Raw genomic sequence first — 18575 nt, forward strand, 5'->3', positions numbered from 1 at the left:
ATATTGTCAGTTACATAACATATAGAAAATGTGCAGCATTCCAATAGGCTATAGTGAAAAGAAGGACCATATATAGGGGTTTGCACAGCATGTCATTAGATCTGGATGTCGCCATATTGGAGATTGTTCGCCTCATTAGAAAGCATTCCCTAACATAGTCAAGGAAAATGGTTAATTATTGCCGTGTTTTAGGTTGTACCAATAGGTCAGACTGAGAAAAACATCTGGTGTAGGTATCGACTTCCAAAAGTTATTAAAAAACCAGGGAGAAAGGAGAATAATGCCAGAAGTTATCAGAGGAAGGGGGGCGCTTGTAGTTGAACTTGGTACTCAAGTACCAACTCACTCAACTCATATGTATCTGTGCTGCCAATAAACCGTAATTTCTCAAAATATTGCGCCTTTTCTTGTGGTCAAAGTCCTGCCCTACTGTATATGCCTTTTGCATCTTAGACACATTTTGATGAGCTTTTCTGTTGTTTAGACACGGCTACAATCCCGTAAGATATCCAAAGTGCATAATACTCCATTGTACTTCATTCACTGAGTACCGCAAATATGACCGCGCGTGCTGGGTTACCATGGTTACCGGCCAGAATGTGACGTCCGTGCAAACCCCTTATAATTTGGTCAAACACCTACACCTGGAGTCAGGAAAATACCCCCCTCTAGTGGACTAATGCACAAACTGCACTCTTACCATCATCTGTGCTACTTACATAACTAAAAGACTGTAATAAAACATGCACCTATTATGGTATATTGTTGTCAGAACTTTTACAGCTAGTTCAGCTCCAAAGAGGGATGTCACCACCCACCAGTGTGTGTAGAGTACTCACCGATAGCTCTTTGATGTCCATCATTTTGATCACCTTACACACCACTTCTGCTGGACATGGGGAACCAGCCATTATTGCTGCAAAGAAATAGGATTTAAAGTCTATGTTTCCAAGTGACACACAGTCTCACACACACACGTGTGCACCGCACCCACACAACACACTACAAAAACACAGACCAAGGCACCCGTGCACCTATACATCCAATACCCAAGTGAAAATGTAGAAGAACGGGTTTTCTTTAATGGTAGGCTATATCACCACATGTGACGTTTCGTGTCCCAGCCCTTCATCAGACACACACACACACACACACACACAGAGAGAGAGAGAGATCTGTGTACACAGATGTCCGTGGCCACTCACCTCCCTCAGCAGACGACAGGTCATATGTGGACAGGTCAGGCCGGCCCAACATGTCGATGAACATGGTAGGAGTGCCGTACAAGAAGGTACACCTGGATGGACAGGTGAAGGGTGACAAGTGAGCTGATCATAAACTCTCGAACTGTAGAGTCTTTGACACACTTTATCACAGAATGTTTTAATCCAATATTTCAATATGAGACAAATTATCAAAATATTCAATCAATCAATCAATCAATAGTAGTCGATCTGTGAAAATGTGCTGTTCTCAATCCTGCCAAATATTTGTTGATGTTTTCTCAAGATCCAATCACATATTCCATGTTCGGAATGCAAGGTTGGCTAGAATATTATATGGCTCAGTCTGAGCCACTTTGTTTACAATGTCAGGAAACCGCAGCGACACCAGAAATGCTTTGAAGCGCACAAAATGGATGAACAGCTAGAGGACCATTAGGAGAAGTTAGCTAACTTTAAGTACATTGTTTCATCAAGGACATCAGCTTTTATTTGACACTCTTGTTTTCTTACAGACAAGAGATGCTTAGGAGAGGTCAAGGAACAGCTGCCTGGGGTCCTACTCTAAGTCAAATATCAATGATTTTCATGGACTAAAGAGTTGAATTTCCATGACTTAATGTGCCGTTTGTTTTTGTGCTGAGCAGAAAAAAACAAGTCACAGTTTTACAGGAAGCATGTAAATTAACCCAAGAAATAAAATACTGCACAGAAAATATAATTTTTGATAAATCCTAGCTTCACATTGAACATGCTACAAGGAATTCCCTGATATCCCATGGCAATCTATGATAGCAAATGAATGGAATCCTCAACTGCTGACTCAAAGTCCTCAAGGTGCACTGTGCATGTTTGCTTTTCTGTTCCAAATATTATTAACTAACGCCCAGTCAAGAAATTGCACTTCAACGTTATCAGAAGCTCACAATCTACTGCTCATGAAGGACGAAGGGGCAGGACACACCTTTCAACCTGTAATGGCTGCCAGCTTACCTTTCAGGTACCTTCAGTTTCTACCTCAGGCTGTGTCTTGTGGATATGTATGAGTGCTGTGTTTTTATGCCTGCTGGAACACTGTCATTTCTCTTTAGGGGATGAATGCACTCCACGTCTGTCTGCCTGTCTGCCTATCTATCTATCTATCAACGGCGGCCATATCACCTTTCGGCCTGTATGGCTGCCAGGTTGGCACGGCTGTCGTAGCCGGGCGACGGGAACACCAGAGTTGCTCCATGCACGGCCATGACGAGGCCCCCCCCCACCGAACCAAAACAGTGGTAGAGAGGGACGGGGAGACAAATCTTTACGTGGGGCTGGGGAACGATACACACACACACACACACACACACACACACACACACACACACACGCAGAGAGAGACATATAAAACACACACACACACAATCACGCACACACACACACACACACACACACACACACACACACACACACACACACACACACACACACACACACACACACACACACACACACACACAGACAGAGACAGAGAGAGACACATATAACACACACACACACACAGAGAGAGAGAGAGACATATAAAACACACATACACAGAGAGAGACATATAAAACACACACACACACACACACACACACACACACACACAGAGAGAGAGAGAGACATATAAAACACACACACACACACACACACAGAGAGAGAGAGAGAGACATATAAAACACACACACACACACACACGACGCCAAGACGCCAAGACGCCAAGACGCCAAGACAAGACGCCAAGACGCCAGCAGACACACACACACACACACACACACACACACACAGAGAGAGAGAGAGACATATAAAACACACATACACAGAGAGAGACATATAAAACACACACACACACACACACAGACAGACACACACACACAGAGAGAGGGGCATGAAACCACCAATCAAATATTGACATATTGAATCCACCAATTAAATTTGGTGATACATATTGAATCCACCAATCAAATTTCATTACAGAAAGGATTGAAATATTCTCAGAGATGATATAGCTTTAACATTCAAGGGTACATAAAGCATCGCCTACACCCCACAGCAAGACTGCCTATCACAGCAGATATGGAGCAGAATTTTACCAGCTGTTTAAACTTTCCTTTTGATATCCCTGCCCATCCCTGTCTTAGCCCACTGACACTCACTGGCAAATAAGGTCACCAATATTTGCAGTCATTTTAGTCATTTAAAACACACGCGCAAGCATGCGCTCGTGCACGCATGTACACACACATAGTTCATAGATACTTTCTGTAAGGTCTTCAAGGTTGATTTCAGTTAAACCAAATCCATTTTAATTGGTCTGATGAGACTCTGTTAGCTTATCCTCCATAATGAACACCGAATTGGCTATGAAATATTTTGGCACAACATATTTGTCTGAAACATATTATAAGTATGATTGACAACGGCAAACACACACACACACAAACTTACCCTCCAATGATAGCCCACTCGAACGCCTATGAAGTACGAATTGTTGACGATGTTGTGATGGGACAGAGTGGCCCCTTTCGGTGCTCCCGTGGTACCCTGGGGTCAAAGGGCAGAACACATCAGATTGACCAACCATTAGATGCACTGTTTCCATACTCTACATAACAGAGCGTCCGGGGGCTGCATGATATATAGAGACTGACATCTGAGCAACTGCAGAGATGTTTACCTCCATTGACGTTTATACCTGTTGTATCAAGCACCTTGTATTGCTATCTTGTGTGAAAGGCACTAAATAAAGTCTGATTAAATGATTGGTTGATTAATTGACGACATTTATAAATACAAGAATTAAAGGATGACTGTTTCTGGATATATTCATGGTCAGAGATATAACAGATGTTCTGTACATGAAAACACCACACTCTCCCTCTTTTTATTCAAAGGCAATTCCACGCAAAACTGCCACATCCATAACGCCAACTAAATACCATGGCATTGTGACAGTTTTGCGCGGAATTGCCCTCAATGGTTTTTCCAAAAGTTGCAATACTCCAAAATAGGTCTCCAGGTGCGCTCCATTGGACACACTCGGCACTTTGGCTAATAAATGGCCCATATGGTCCGATGCCTTGGACCGCCCAGTGGCCATTTACTGCACTTTGGATACAGGTCTCACTAATTATGTCAGGAAGTTGGCCATAAGGAAGTCAGACACTGATGAGGGCCCAATGGCTGACACGTTTGTTATAGACCCTTTCAAGAGAGTTCCATTATCAGCATCATAGTTGGCCCCACAAGACTTCCTTTTTAACATTCCATATGTTATCTTAATGCAGAGGAAGTAGATTGGGGCCCAAATAGAACGTTCAAGCATTGTTTTTGTTTTTATTGTTGAAAGGGTCTATACTTGCTGCTGCTGAAGAACATATTGAAAGACAATAAGAGTACCTATTGTGGAGTGAGATATAGTAGAGAAATATAGAGTATAGGATATAGGCTAATCTGAGGGATTTAACAAAAACAAAACCAGCTGAGTTCCTTTAACAGGGCTTGGCCCCCATTACTTGAACTGGCATGCTTCTGACAGCCTTTTACAGCCAATTTGTGTCATATACTTCTGACTTTTACTGAGACATGAGATTGTACATTACCAGCTCACACACACACACACACACACACAGAGAGAGAGAGAGAGACAGAGAGAGAGAGAGAAGAACCTTCCTGGAATCAGGTTACAGGAACAGCCTTAGTTCACACGCTTTCTTCACCTCCAAAATGTGAGTAGGCCTATTCCAAAGTGTGTGAGAGAGAGATCTGTGTACACACAAGTCTCTGTGGCCATTCATTTCCCTCTACAAATCTGTTCTTCTCATCATAGCAGCAGACGTGCTTCACATTGCAAATGTAACATTACTATCTGGCACATTTCCCTGAAAACAGCTGTTGTAAAGCTTCTTCTCAAGAAGAATAACTTGGATGCCACCATGCTAAACAACTACAGGCCCATATCCAATCTACGTTTTACTGGCAAAAGTATTGAAAAATAGTCTTTAACCACCTTCCTAACATCAAATAGGTATTTTGATTACTTTTAGTAAGGTTTTCGGGCAAATCACAACACTAAAACAGTGACATGACATGTCGTGGCAGATATTCAGACTCGGGCCAGAAATTCCAAAATAAGTCCAAATATCTTGCCTACAACGTAACAAAAATACACCATTATAAGTGCTGAAGTCAAAAACATATCTCAAAAAGAAGGCGCAAAAGTCCATGCAAAAATCCCTTTAATGACTACATAGCGCAAAGCCTGAGTGGATCGCACGATCGCACTCCCGAACAATTGTTGAACACCAACATTTATACCCCTCCTTAGATGCTGACACAACATTTGGCAACTTCGAACCCACAGGTGATGCTATGAAAGGATCGTTGTTCGGCCTTATCTTCGCAAGTCAGCACTATTGCTGCCAAGGGTACAAACTTTTCACCGTATAGCACAAGTTCAGAGGTTTACACAAAGTTCAGGGGTTTATACAGTGATCACAGGTCACACATCGTTCATGGGTTACATATCGTTCACTTGTTTTCTCTCATACTAGCTGTTTTGAGTAGAGCCCGCCTCCGATGACGTCCTTATTTCTGCAGCTGCAAGGCCAAGCATGCTTTTTTCAAACAGGCTTCACCCATCCACAGTGAGACACAAAGTGACAAAGAGAGACATAGGGATACAGAGCGCATGTAGGGGGAATTCTGGTAGAATAGCTTCAGTATGTTAGTTAAACTTGTTATTTAAAATGTTATAAAAGTATGTTAGCTAGGAATAACTTCAGTGTATTACTTGATTATGATTGAGGTTATATGAATACATGCTTTACAGTTTCAAACTCGTTCTCTCATCATGATGTCTACAAACCATAGTGATAATTTTATACAACAGACATACGCCTCAATACAGATGCAGGCAAAATATCAGTCCTAGTATTATTGGACCTTAGTGCAGCCTTCGACACTGTTGATCACAACATATTACTTCACAGACTAGAGCACTGGGTTGGACTTTCAGGTATAGTCATCAACTGGGTCAAATCGTTTGTACAAGAAAGGAGTTTGTTTGTTGCCATCAGCAACTGTACCTCAACGCCAACGTCCTTGACCTGTGGTGTTCCCCAGGGGTTGATCTTGGGGCCACTATTATTCAACCTCTATATGCTCCCACTTGGACAAACCATCAACAACAATTTGATTTCCTATCATAGCTATGCCGATGACACCCAACTTTACTTAACTCTATTGCCTAATGACTATGTCCCCTTGAATCTTTGTCAGTGTATTGACAAGATCAACAACTGATCAACAGATGAGTATGTGGGCAGGTCAGGCTGCCCCAGCATGTCAAACAGCATGATAGGAGTGACACAACAAGTTGCCAGCTGAGCTTCTGTAGAGACACACAATAGTTTCATATTCAATGACAAACACAACACACACACACACACACACACACACACACACAGATATACTGATATACAGTCTATGCTTTCAACAATAAAAACAAAAACAATGCTTGAATGTTCTATTTGGGCCCCAATCTACTTCCTCTGCCTTAAGATAACATATGGAATGTTAAAAAGGAAGCCTTGTGGGGCAAACTATGATGCTGATAATGGAACTCTCTTGAAAGGGTCCATAGAAAAGAGGAAATGACTCTCGGTCTGATCTGTGCATTCCTCGCAAGCCATTAGCCTGAGTGAACCCACACTTTCAGGACAAACTTGGCAAGGTCATGGTCCAAATAAGGCAAAGTCTCAAGAGCAAAGTTTCCTTTTTTCTAAAAACAACCAAAAAAAAAAAAAAAAACAAATCTGGACATAGAGATGACGGCAGAATATAGACATAGACATACATCTTCGGTAGAAGCAAGTATAGTGAAGGAGTACACTGTACACTGTGTGTGTGTGTGTGTGCGTGTGTGTGTGTAATTTAAATCAAATCTCAATTCATAATGCAGATACAGAATTTGTGTGTTTAAGAGTGAGTCTGCAGACTGTTGTTTGCCTCAGTTCTAGTGCCATAGTTACTGCTAATGACTCGTTAATGACTCTGAAGGGCTTGTTTACAAGGCCTTGTTTACTTGCTTAGGGCTTATTTACAAGGCAGTGTCCATTGTTTGTTTTTCACTCGTTTGTTTGTTTGTTTTTTAACTCTTTGTAAACCAACTCTGGGTTTTGGAGAGTCAGTATAGAAATGTAACTTATTATTATTATAATTATAATATAATAATAATAATAATAATAATAATAATTTGATGTTATTGTTTCATATTTCAAAAGGACCATGTGCTTTTAGAAGTGGCATAGCCTACCGAGGTGAACTGAATGTTGATGGGGTCATCGCAGTTTAGCTTCTTCTGCAGCTCATCCAACTGCTGCACGTACTGGCTACTTGCCGCCTCAAACACCTGGCTCAGGTGGAGTGTACCTGGCTGCTCGCAGTCCGTCAAGATCACCCATCTCAGCTCCGGCAGCCTGGGGAATGTGGAATGGTGGGATGAAGTTATCACTTTATATATTTAGGCTGGGAACAGTAGTGTGGAATGGTTGGATTCAATTAGTAGTTTAGTCATTTAGGCTGGGAACGGGAGTGTCAAATGGTGGGATTAAATTAGTAGTTTAGATATTTAGGCTGGGAACGGGAGTGTGGAATGGTGGGATTAAATTAGTAGTTTAGATATTTAGGCTGGATACGGGAGTGTGGAATGGTGGGATTAAATTAGTAGTTAGTTCAGATATTTAGGCTGCCTAAAACTTAAGTACAGACATGGAACATTTCATTGTGATTTAAGGTTGCATTTGATGTAATAAGGATGCATTTGATTGTTCTGTAATTGCACTGATTATACCTGTTGAACAGACCCAGTTGCCTTTGTGGTTGCACTTTCTAAACATAGATAGTTTAACAGCACAGGAGGGAGTGACAGGATTCCCATGAGACAGGAATCCAGAGGGACAGGCATAGAGGCAGATAAGAGCCTTAAACATTCCAGAGTCAGACACAATGTATCTCCTCCCAAGCCTTCTCAACGTTTGTGTGTGTGTGTGTGTGTGTGTGTGTGTGTGTGTGTACACACTTGCTACTATTCCAAACTATTGACATATCAACCACTGGTAGATCTCATTCACCAACTTGGATACAACTGTAAACTAGTAATCTGGCATTTGGAAGTTTAGGCCATACAAAATGTGGTCAGGGGTGTGTCTCCGTGTCTCCGTGCATATACAGGCCCATATACAATGTCTACATTGTCTGAACAGACGGTCTTTATAATGTCAGCACAAAGCCAGATGCTCTGGACTGCACGCTGTCTATCTGGACCGCACACTGTTTATCTGGACTGCATGCTGTCTTTCTGGAATGTATGCTGTCTTTCTGACCAGACTCCGCACACTGTCTATCTGGACTGCCTCCTGTCTATGTGGACTGCACGCTGTCTATGTGGACTGCACACTGTCTATCTGACCAGATCCTGCATGCTGTCTTTCTGGCCAGATTCTGCACACTGTCTATCTGGACTGCATCCTGTCTATGTGGACTGCATCCTGTCTATATGGACTTTTCAAAGTTCTCAATGTCTCGTTTTAAATGTCAAGGCCCTCGGAAGTCTACCAATGAAGTATGGAGCTACTTTGAGCCTCGTAAATGGTGTAAAACAGTGATTTATTTGCATGGCTAGGCCGATGCCCGAGACACCCCCTTCGAAAAACTGTTGGTAGCATCGGCTAACTAGCGCCAGATTTCTGAGTGCAGGGGACAAGCCGAGATGAGCTATGAGACATACGTTCACACTCGGTATCATGTTTCAACACACTTTAGGTCAATATCACACCGGAATTCTCCTTTAACATATTTGTCATTCAACTGTATGTGTATGTGTAATTGAGCTTTGGCAATCATGTCATTGAAACATCTATGCCAATAAAGCTTTCTTGAATTAAACGGAATTGAATTGAGGTGTCTGAGATGCTTTCTCTCTGTGAGTAACTGCCTGAGATGTGGTCCCTGCAGGTAGCTGCTCAAGTCATGTTCTTCTCTCTGTGAGTAACTGCCTGAGATGTGGTCACTGCAGGTAGCTGCTTAAGTCGTATTCTCTCTGTGGGTGACTGCTTCGGTCATGCTGTCTCTCAGAGTGCTACCTGCTGCTCTTGATGCCACCAGGGCCGGCTGTGTCCATGTTGGGGCAGAGCTGCTTTAGCATGTCGTAGTACCGCTGCGTCTTGAACTGGAAGGGGCATACGACAGCACTAACCCCCACCTGAGAGAGAGAAAGAAAGAGAGAGAGAGAGAGAGAGAGAGAGAGAGAGAGAGAGAGAGAGAGAGAGAGAGAGAGAGAGAGAGAGAGAGAGAGGGGAGGGAGATAAAAGAGGTCAGAGTTAAAATACTGGAATAGCCTTAAAAGGTGCCATGTGTAAGAATTGAGGATTGAAGAAACACAGGATGAGTTGGAGTTATCCTTTATGTGCCAGCGTGTACTAAGATTTGCCAACAGAAATGACACAGAGGAGTTATCAAGTGGGCACCCCCTTCATCAGCGTTTCGCCGATTTAAGCCCACGACGCCTCCAGAAGGCTCGACAGTAACCCCAGGCGTCCCTGAAGTACCCCTCTCTGTGTCATTCCTGGCTGCCTCCTGATGCCCAGCCGGTGTCTTTATGCTTCAGCCAAAGCCATTGGCTACTCCCTTCAGCTGCCTCCGACAATGCCCTGATGGCATGGCGCAGGCTTTGGCCTCTTACTCCCAGGTCCTTGAGCAGCCTGGTGGTAGACGAAGCCACAAAGCCCCTGCATCCCACCTCCACAGGGCGCACCTCAGTCCTCCAACCACGCTGCTGTGCCTCTGCAGCAAGGTCAGCATACCATAGATGCTTGCGTTCGTATGCCTCCTCTACAGACTCCTCCCAAGGCACAGTCAGCTCAATGATAAAGACCTTCTTAGCAGATGGTGACCAAAGCACTAAGTCAGGTCTAAGAGTGGTGGCAGCAATCTCAGGAGGAAAGGCAAGGCGTTGCCCAACATCCGCCAACATTTTCCAGTCACAAGCTGTGTGTAACTGGCAGTGCTTTGCTGTTGTGAGTGCACTGTGATTTGCCTTTGCCCCCTCTCGCACAAATGTGACTGCTGGCAGGGAGTTGAGTGTTGCAGGTGTTGCGGAGTTGACTGCAGTTCGCCTCTGTTCCAAAGTGGCAGCAAGTTCTTTCAACACCTGGTTGTGACGCCAGGTATAGCGCCCCTGGGCAAGACTCACTTTACACCCTGTGAGAATATGCCTAAGGGATGCCGGCTTGGAGCAGAGTGCACAGCCTGGATCTTCTCCTCGCCACTGCTGGAGGTTCATGGGTGTGGGGAGGACATCATATGTTGCCCTGATGATGAAGCTGAGTCTCCTTGACTCCATACTCCACAGATCTTTCCAGCTCATTTTCCTTCCCTCCACACTCTCCCACTTGGTCCACTTTCCCTGCTTCCCAAGTGCCACCACCTTGGCCCTCCTGATGCCTTCCTCCTGGTTTTTAACCTCATCCACAATCATCCTCCTCCTTCTCAGCAACTGAGGCTTTGCTCCAGGCTGGACGCTGAGCAGTTAGTCCCAGACCTCCTCTTCCATGTTGGCTGTTACTGCCTCCTCAACGGCTTGTGCTGGTCTCCATTTGCGGCCTGCTGTGATGGCAGGGGCATTCTTTCTCACCATCAGGTCTTTGGACTCAGTCAGCATCACCTGGAGTCTTGTCTTGGCGCACTTGAATTCCTCGGTGAGACTGGTGAGTGGCAGTCTGAGGAGGCACTCTCCATAGAGGGCGGTGGAGGTCAAGCAGCGTGGGACTCCCAAACACTTCTTTATGTGGTTAGTAATTCCCTTCTCCATCCTCTCCACAGTTGAGATGGGCACCTCATACAGTGTGAGAGGTCACAGCACCCAGGGCAGGAGGCCAAACTGTAGGCACCAGATCTTTAGCTTCCCAGCTCTGTGTTCTCAATGGCTTGCACGCCGCTGCTTATATCCCTCTGCAGTTGTGATACTTGGTCCTTATCCCTCAGGCTCAGCATCAAACCATCTCCCAAGGCTCTTGACTGGCGGCCAGAAACCGGCTGGAATTGGTTCCTCCCCCCGATGAAGAACTTGAGGTCCAACAGCACTCCCCTTGACAATGGAAATGCTGCGCCGATTTAGATGGCTTTATCTTCATACGGGCCCAGCTGATGTTCTCCTGCAGCTTTCTGAGCAGGCGTCTGGTACATGGTACTGTAGTTGTGAGAGTAGTGATGTCATCCATGTATGCTCGGAGTGGAGGGAGACGCGAGTCGGGGTTGAGTCTTTGTCCGCCAACAACCCATTTGGAGGCTCTGATTATGACCTCCATTGCCATTGTGAAGGCCAAGGGAGAGACTGTGCAGCCTGCCATGATTCCAACCTCAAGGGATTGCCACATGGTGGTAAACTCTGTGGTGGTGAAACAAAACTGCAGGTCTTGGAAGTAGGACTTAACCAAGGCTGTAATGTGTCCTGGGATACTGAAGAATTCAAGGCAGACCAAAGGAGCTCATGTGGTACTGATCCAAAAACGTTGGCCAGGTCCAGAAAGACAACGTGTAGATCATCTTTCTTCACCTTTGCTGTCTGAATCTGGTGCCAGATCATGCTAGAGTGTTCCAAGCATCCAGGGAAGCCAGATATACCTGCCTAATGTACAGATGTATCTATGTACTGGTTGTTAAATCAGGTATGCAGAGATCCTCTGGGCCACCACCAAAAGAAAATCTTGCCCCTACATTCAGTAGGAGATTGGTCGAAACTGGCTGATGGTTTCTGCCTCTTTCTCTTAGGATAAGGACTCCTGCTGCCCTGGCGCCACACTTTGGGTATGATCTTCTTCTGCCATATCGTCCCTCATCAGCTTCCACAGAAACCTCAGGACATCAGGTGTGTTTTTATACAGCTTGTATGGTATTCCATTCGGTCCTGGGCTGACGTCCTGCTCGGTGGACTACCCTTTCCACTTCTTTCCAAGTTGGGGGCCATCATCACACTGATGTTTTGGGGGCAAGATTGGCGGGATGTCCGAGGGGATTGTGAGATGTTCATACCGCTTTGGATCCGAGTGTATGCTCCTGAAGTGGTCCTCCAGGTCTGTTTTAGTTGTTTTAAGGGATCCACTTTTCTCGCTTTGAGAACAGGCCTTTTAGGAATGCGTGGGGATCCTTGTAGAACCTTTGTTCTAGTGCTGCTCCTTCTTCCTTCTTGTTTCCTCAAGGTCTCCGCTTGCGTAGAGATGTTAGTCACATTTTAATGCCCATTTGAAGTGCGTTGATGCCTTCCTTTTTCAACGCCTGTGGACTTTCTCCATAGCTTCTTGAGCTTTCTCCTCTCCTGGACCAGACGTTTTATCTCCTGCTGTCTCCTCGATGTAACCACCACTGGGACTTGCTCTCTGCTCTTCTGTTCTTTAACCCCGAACCGTTCCACTCCACACTGGTAAATCAGGTTTCCCATACTCTCCAACTTCTTTTCAGCTGTGCCTTTTAGCTGCTCAAGGGACTTTGCAAGGTCGGTGTTGACAGTCTCCCACAGCTTCCTTTCAGCCGCACCAGGCCATTTCACCTGTGGTTTGCGCCCAGCCATCTTCCTCTCGGCTGGAGGTCTAGCTGGTTGAGTGGGTGGGATGGGACTCACCAATGCAATCTCTGTGTTTGAGGTAACATTCCGTGCCGTTGAGGTGCTGATGCACTGCACACTGTGGTTGGCGTCCCGGTTCTGTGCTTCAGGTAAAAATATCCAAAAAATGAGCTACAAGCTAGAGGGTGACACGGGAATCAATTTTCACTCTCGTCCCATCCCGAGCCCACACAAATACTCCAGTCATATCCCCGATCAATGGACGACTGCCCCAAAAAAAAAATCCTGTCCTGCAAAATCCCCGAGAAAGGCTCCTCAATCCCGGCCCCACTCCCCGCTTGCTCCCTATGTTGTCTAAAGCATTGGTTCCCAAAGGGTTGGTTGTAGGAGATTTTATTTTGGTCACCAGCATAGTGACAATTTATGTAGGGTAATAGGCCTAGCTAAAACCTTATATAGCTTATGAACTCCTTCTGTGCACATATAGAACACCGCCAGAACGTGGATATCACTCGCAAAATGAAACAATATTTCTGTCAGGCGCCTACCATGGACCTCACAGTTGCAAAATGCAAGGGACATGAATGTATATTTGCTGAACAATAACGGACATCAGCTCTTCAACATGGCCCATTAAAATCTAGAAAGTATCATTTTAAATCGTAAAAAAACCCTGCTGTCAACAATAGGCTAAAGCAGACATTGACCGGACATGAGGCTTATTTGCGTCATAGGCTACAGATTGTTTCAATTGTAGATAGGCCTCTAAAGTTAATAACAGTCTCCATACATTCCATCTTATTTCGGATTTAAAACGCACAAAAGTGCATTAGAAAGGCTATAATTTAAATAGAAATGTAAACGCTATTTCCTCTTTTCAATCTTGCAAACTTCACTACAGTTAAGCTGCATTGCCATTTATTAGCAAGTTTCCCATAACAACCACCACATAGGCTAGTCGAGGTGACAAGGGTTATTAAGATCGACTTTGAACACAGTGAGCCATACAACTTGACAATTACACTGTATCATAGTGTTAATGTGTTGAGTAAAGCTACACATGTTTAGATTGATTTTGTTACCATGTGTGTTTATTCCTGCCGTTACAAAAACTAGCATTTCATATCACGTTAGCGAATAGCTCACGTTGATATGGCAATAGAAACACCTTCAGCGTCAGACGTCATATTTTTACGTGTGCCACGCGCAAAAACTTTGCGTCTGACGTCAGAAGTAAAAAAAATGACGTCTGGGTGATTTGCTGCAATGCCAGAGCCTTTGTGCCAGAGTAGACACAGCATTGGCTGCTGGAAACAGGAAATGCAGCAGCTATAGTTGCAGCAGAAGAAACAAGATGCCAGAGCAATGTGCAGCATATTCCTGCTCAAATCGGCGGACCATCGCAAACAGGGCTTGGGGGGGATTACTTTTCACAAGTAAGATTTAACATTATCGTACTATTGGTTGTATTTTGTGAATGCAATATTACCAGAGAGTTGAAAAGGAGCAAGGATCTTTTTTATTACTGTATGTAAATCGTAGCCAGCTAGCTAGGCTACTTGCTAGGTGTTCAGGTGTTCACCCGGCTATGAACTGAGACTTGATAAGTCATATTCCATAACACTGACTTACATTACAACTGACACAAGAACGCTATTGTAGAAATGAATCAAATATTACTAATATAACATTGGCCGGCGAATTTTACACAAGTGGCACAGACTGTAGCCTATTATCGGGCAGTTGCTACTTGTAGCTTAGCTAGTTGTTGGTGGTAGCTTCACTATTTCCTGAATGGTGGTAGCTTCACTATTTCCTGAATAAAGTAACTTTTCAATAGCTTAACTTATATGAAGTAGCTTGGCCAAACAAGCTACACTTTTGTCATGTGAAATAGCTTCCTATGTAGTGAACTAGCCTACTGCTTTGTTTGTGTTACTAAGTTTGCTACATTTGACTGGGGTGGTAGTTTTGTGTAGTGAAGTTTTATTCATGGCAGAGTAACTGATAGTTTAGCTCACTATAATTCCAAAGTAGCTTGCCCAACACAAGTAGGCTATGTGGTTGAGTGACAAACCTGAGTAAATTGACTCAGAGTAGAAGAGCTGATACAGGAAACATGGTTGTGTGTATTTTAATATTCATAGTGGCTTAACAGTAATAGAATATTCTGATACTGTATATCATATAAAGTGATGACATCCCAGATCAAAACTGGGAACATAATCCATAATGTTTGAAAGCATAGACAAAAACTGGTTTGATACAAGTTGTAATGAGTTAAATGTCGTTCACAGTTGACAGAAAAATTCCATAAACATTTTCAAGTGTTTTCATATTTAAGTTCAGTGCCATCAAAAATAAAGTTTGATAAACAGACATTGGTTTGGAATAAGTAAAGGAAATGGTGTAACTGGGTTCAATATCTGTTTCCAGAAAAGTTCCATAAACATTGAAAAGTGCAAGTTTGTTGGTTTGTTTCTGATCGTTAAAAAACAGACATTGGTTTTTGGCATTTAAGTGTAACAGTTCATTAATACAAGACAAAAAGGCCAGCATGTGTTATTCACAGTTCACAGGTTCCAGCTCCAATGAAGAGATCAAATAAAGAGGAATTAAGAAACATTTTAAAAACGGCTGAGATCAGCCCGGGTCAATGCAATCAGTAAAGAATCTAGGAGTGTCTTCACAGGCTCAGTGAGACAGAGGTTACTGTCGTGCTGGTGACAGTACATGCACAACTGGTGCATGTAATTTTGTATGTTCCCAGTCCACCTTGCTAAAATTGCTTAGATACACTTAGACTGTGAACAAAAGTGCTACAGACAGCAGGTGGCAGTACATAATGAAACTGGGTAAACTCCATAAAAGAGGACCGAGTCATCCAGACAATAGGAAAATGGGAGACAGAGTGGCGAATGCAGGTGATTAGATTAGATTAGATTAGATTCAAATTTATTGGCATTGTGCAGAGTCCAAGAACAGAGACAACAAAATGCAGTTTGTGTCTAACTAGAAGTGCAAAAAAGCAGAAAAGTGCAATGTGATGTACAAAGTAGTTGGTGCATAGACAGACAAAAGATATAGTGCAGTGTAGACAGTGTACAGTTGTTTTCAGAAGGTGGTTTAGAGTAGTATAAATTAAATATAAGTATGTGCAGTGTATTAGCTAGCCTAGAAATCTAGACGCGCCCCTAGCGCTAGTCTAGCAACTCTCCGTTGGCTTGTGAGCTCCAGAAATCGAAACTTAATCAGGACATTGAAATCGTGTATAGAGTCGTTTGGTGGGCTTAACATAATGATTGATGGCAGAGTTGCAACGGTTTGGCTTGAATTCCCTGCTACTTGAAAACAAATATCCTATTGCGTGCAGAGGGAATTTGAAAGACAACTGATTATCCCGCCCCTCGGACTGAGCACTGCGAACGGTGAGTGCGGTCTGGCTCGCCAGGCTATGTATTAGCAGTAACCTTAGAAGAGCAGAATAAATATGGACATGTAATATGAACAACATGTACAGATATGTGCAATGTAGTGGGGATTGGAGATGCATGTTATTTTTGTTAGGGTGAATTACATGTGAATAATACAGTGTTGGGCAAGCTACTAGGAATTTTAGTGAGCGAAACTATCAGTTACTCTGCCATGAATAAAACACTACACAAAACTACCACCCCAGTCAAATGTAGCAAGCTTAGTAACACAAACAAAGCAGTAGGCTAGTTCACTACATAGGAAGCTACTTTAAATTGTGCTAATTTCACATGACAAGAAAAGTGTAGCTTGTTTGGCAAAGCTACTTCATATAAAGAAGTTAAGCTATTGAAAAGTTACTTTATTTAGGAAATAGTAAAGCTACCACCAACACACGTATTACTAGCTAAGCTACAAGTAGCAACTGCCCAATAATAGGCTACAGTCTGTACCACTTGTGTAAAATTCGCCGGCCAATGTTATACTAGTAATATTTGATTAATTTCTACAATAGCATTCTTGTGTCCGTTGTAATGTATGTCAGTGTTATGGAATATGACTTATCAAGTCTCAGTTCATAGCTGGGTGAACACCTAGCAAGTAGCCTAGCTAGCTGGCTACGATTTACATACAGTAATAACAAAGATCCTTGCTCCTTTTCAACTCTCTGGTAATATTGCATTCACAAAATACAACCAATAGTACGATAATGTTAAATCTTACTTGTGGAAAGTAATCCCCCGAGCCCTGTTTGCGATGGTCCGCCGATTTGAGCAGGAATATGCTGCACATTGCTCTGGCATCTTGTTTCTTCTGCTGCAACTATAGCGGCTGCATTTCCTGTTTCCATTCCAGCAGCCAATGCTGTGTCTACTCTGGCACATAGGCTCTGGCATTGCAGCAAATCATCCAGTCGTCATTTTTTTACTTCTGACGTCAGACGCAAAGTTTTTGCGCGTGGCACACGTAAAAATATGACGTCTGACGCTCAGACATCTATTTTTTACTCCTGAAGAAGTAAAAAATCTACACGTGGAGACGTTATTTTGACAGACGTTATGTCCTGAACGGCTTGCCATAATTGATTAGCTTGTGAACTGGGCAGCTGCTTTGTATGGCTCTGATGGGCTACTCTGCGGCTAGCAGTAGCCAATCAACAAACGTATTGCGAGTTGTAAGTGGTTCTCTTTTCTAGAAATGCCTTGCAATCTTTGGGTGCACTCACCGCATGTTTTAATTTAATCTCCTCCGTTCCCCTCCAGTCCACTCCCGTTCATTTATGCCTGTCCCGTCTCTATCACGTTACCAACAGTGAAATTTACTCCCGTACCGCAGGACTCCCGCGGGAATACCGTGACCCGCGGGAGTCCCGAAAAATTGCCCTCTACTACACGCATCAAAAGAATGAGAAGAAATAAGGGCAATGATGTCATTAAAAAAAGTACAAGGTATAGTGCTGCAGAGATATCAACCTGCTAAATCACTAGCCACAGCCCGACAGGTGTCATAATACCAGTTTCGGCCATGGGAGGCACTATGCGGGCAACATAACCGCCAGCCAAACTGCAACACACGTTTCTCAGTTGTTACTCTAGGGTAAACCAACTCACTTTCTGGAGGTACTGTATACTGCCCCCATCTTTTATGGAATGTGGAGTATGAATTGATTTTTTGGCGGACATTACACATGGTAATGGTAAGTAGTGAGTGTTAAAACCATGCAAGGTAGAAATGGGTAGTGTACATGTTGTTGCTATTATACATTATATTTAGCTAAATAGCTAGCTCCATGACTTAGCTCAGCTAAGCAACGACCCACTGCGGATAAAATCGCTAACCTAAAAAGTTGATCTATTTTAACTTTGAGTGTCTCACATTTTTAAAAGCCTAGCTTTCCCTTCTATTTGCACCCCGTTTTTATAAATGTGAAGCGCATTGCAACGGGTCAGACGCATCATTCCATAGGGTTCCAACAGTTCCATCAGCATTCCAACAGTTGAATTCCGGCGCCTGGAGGTGAAAGCAGTGCGCCACTCTAAACAGGTCTCTCGGGGGACAAAGCTGCAGAACAGATCTGAGGGACTGATTAGTGAGCTGCTTGTGCAGGTGTGGCTTAAGTAGAGAAGTGTTTGTGTAGTAAATAGCAATGGTTATTTATGTGTGTGTATGTGTGTGTGTGTTTGTGAATGTGTTGATAGGGGCTCATTATAGAGACTACTGTGTGTGTGTGTGTGTGT

The 18575-nt window shown here is 43.6% G+C and overlaps 1 protein-coding gene across 2 annotated transcripts in view; it reads right to left on the reverse strand.

The window, feature by feature from the left end:
- Positions 1 to 18575, reverse strand: part of acsf2 (acyl-CoA synthetase family member 2) — a 50820-nt gene that overhangs the window by 24022 nt on the left and 8223 nt on the right. For both annotated transcript variants that reach the window (XM_048233973.1, XM_048233974.1), the window contains exons 5-10: positions 9389 to 9507; positions 7561 to 7723; positions 3693 to 3788; positions 2385 to 2536; positions 1206 to 1297; positions 840 to 916 (exon numbers count right to left, since the gene is read on the reverse strand). In XM_048233973.1, the coding sequence (XP_048089930.1) occupies positions 840 to 916; positions 1206 to 1297; positions 2385 to 2536; positions 3693 to 3788; positions 7561 to 7723; positions 9389 to 9507 (699 nt within the window). The remainder of the gene's footprint in view (positions 1 to 839; positions 917 to 1205; positions 1298 to 2384; positions 2537 to 3692; positions 3789 to 7560; positions 7724 to 9388; positions 9508 to 18575) is intronic.

This window comes from Alosa alosa, chromosome 22 (assembly GCF_017589495.1).
Source record: "Alosa alosa isolate M-15738 ecotype Scorff River chromosome 22, AALO_Geno_1.1, whole genome shotgun sequence".
Lineage (NCBI taxonomy): Eukaryota > Metazoa > Chordata > Actinopteri > Clupeiformes > Clupeidae > Alosa > Alosa alosa.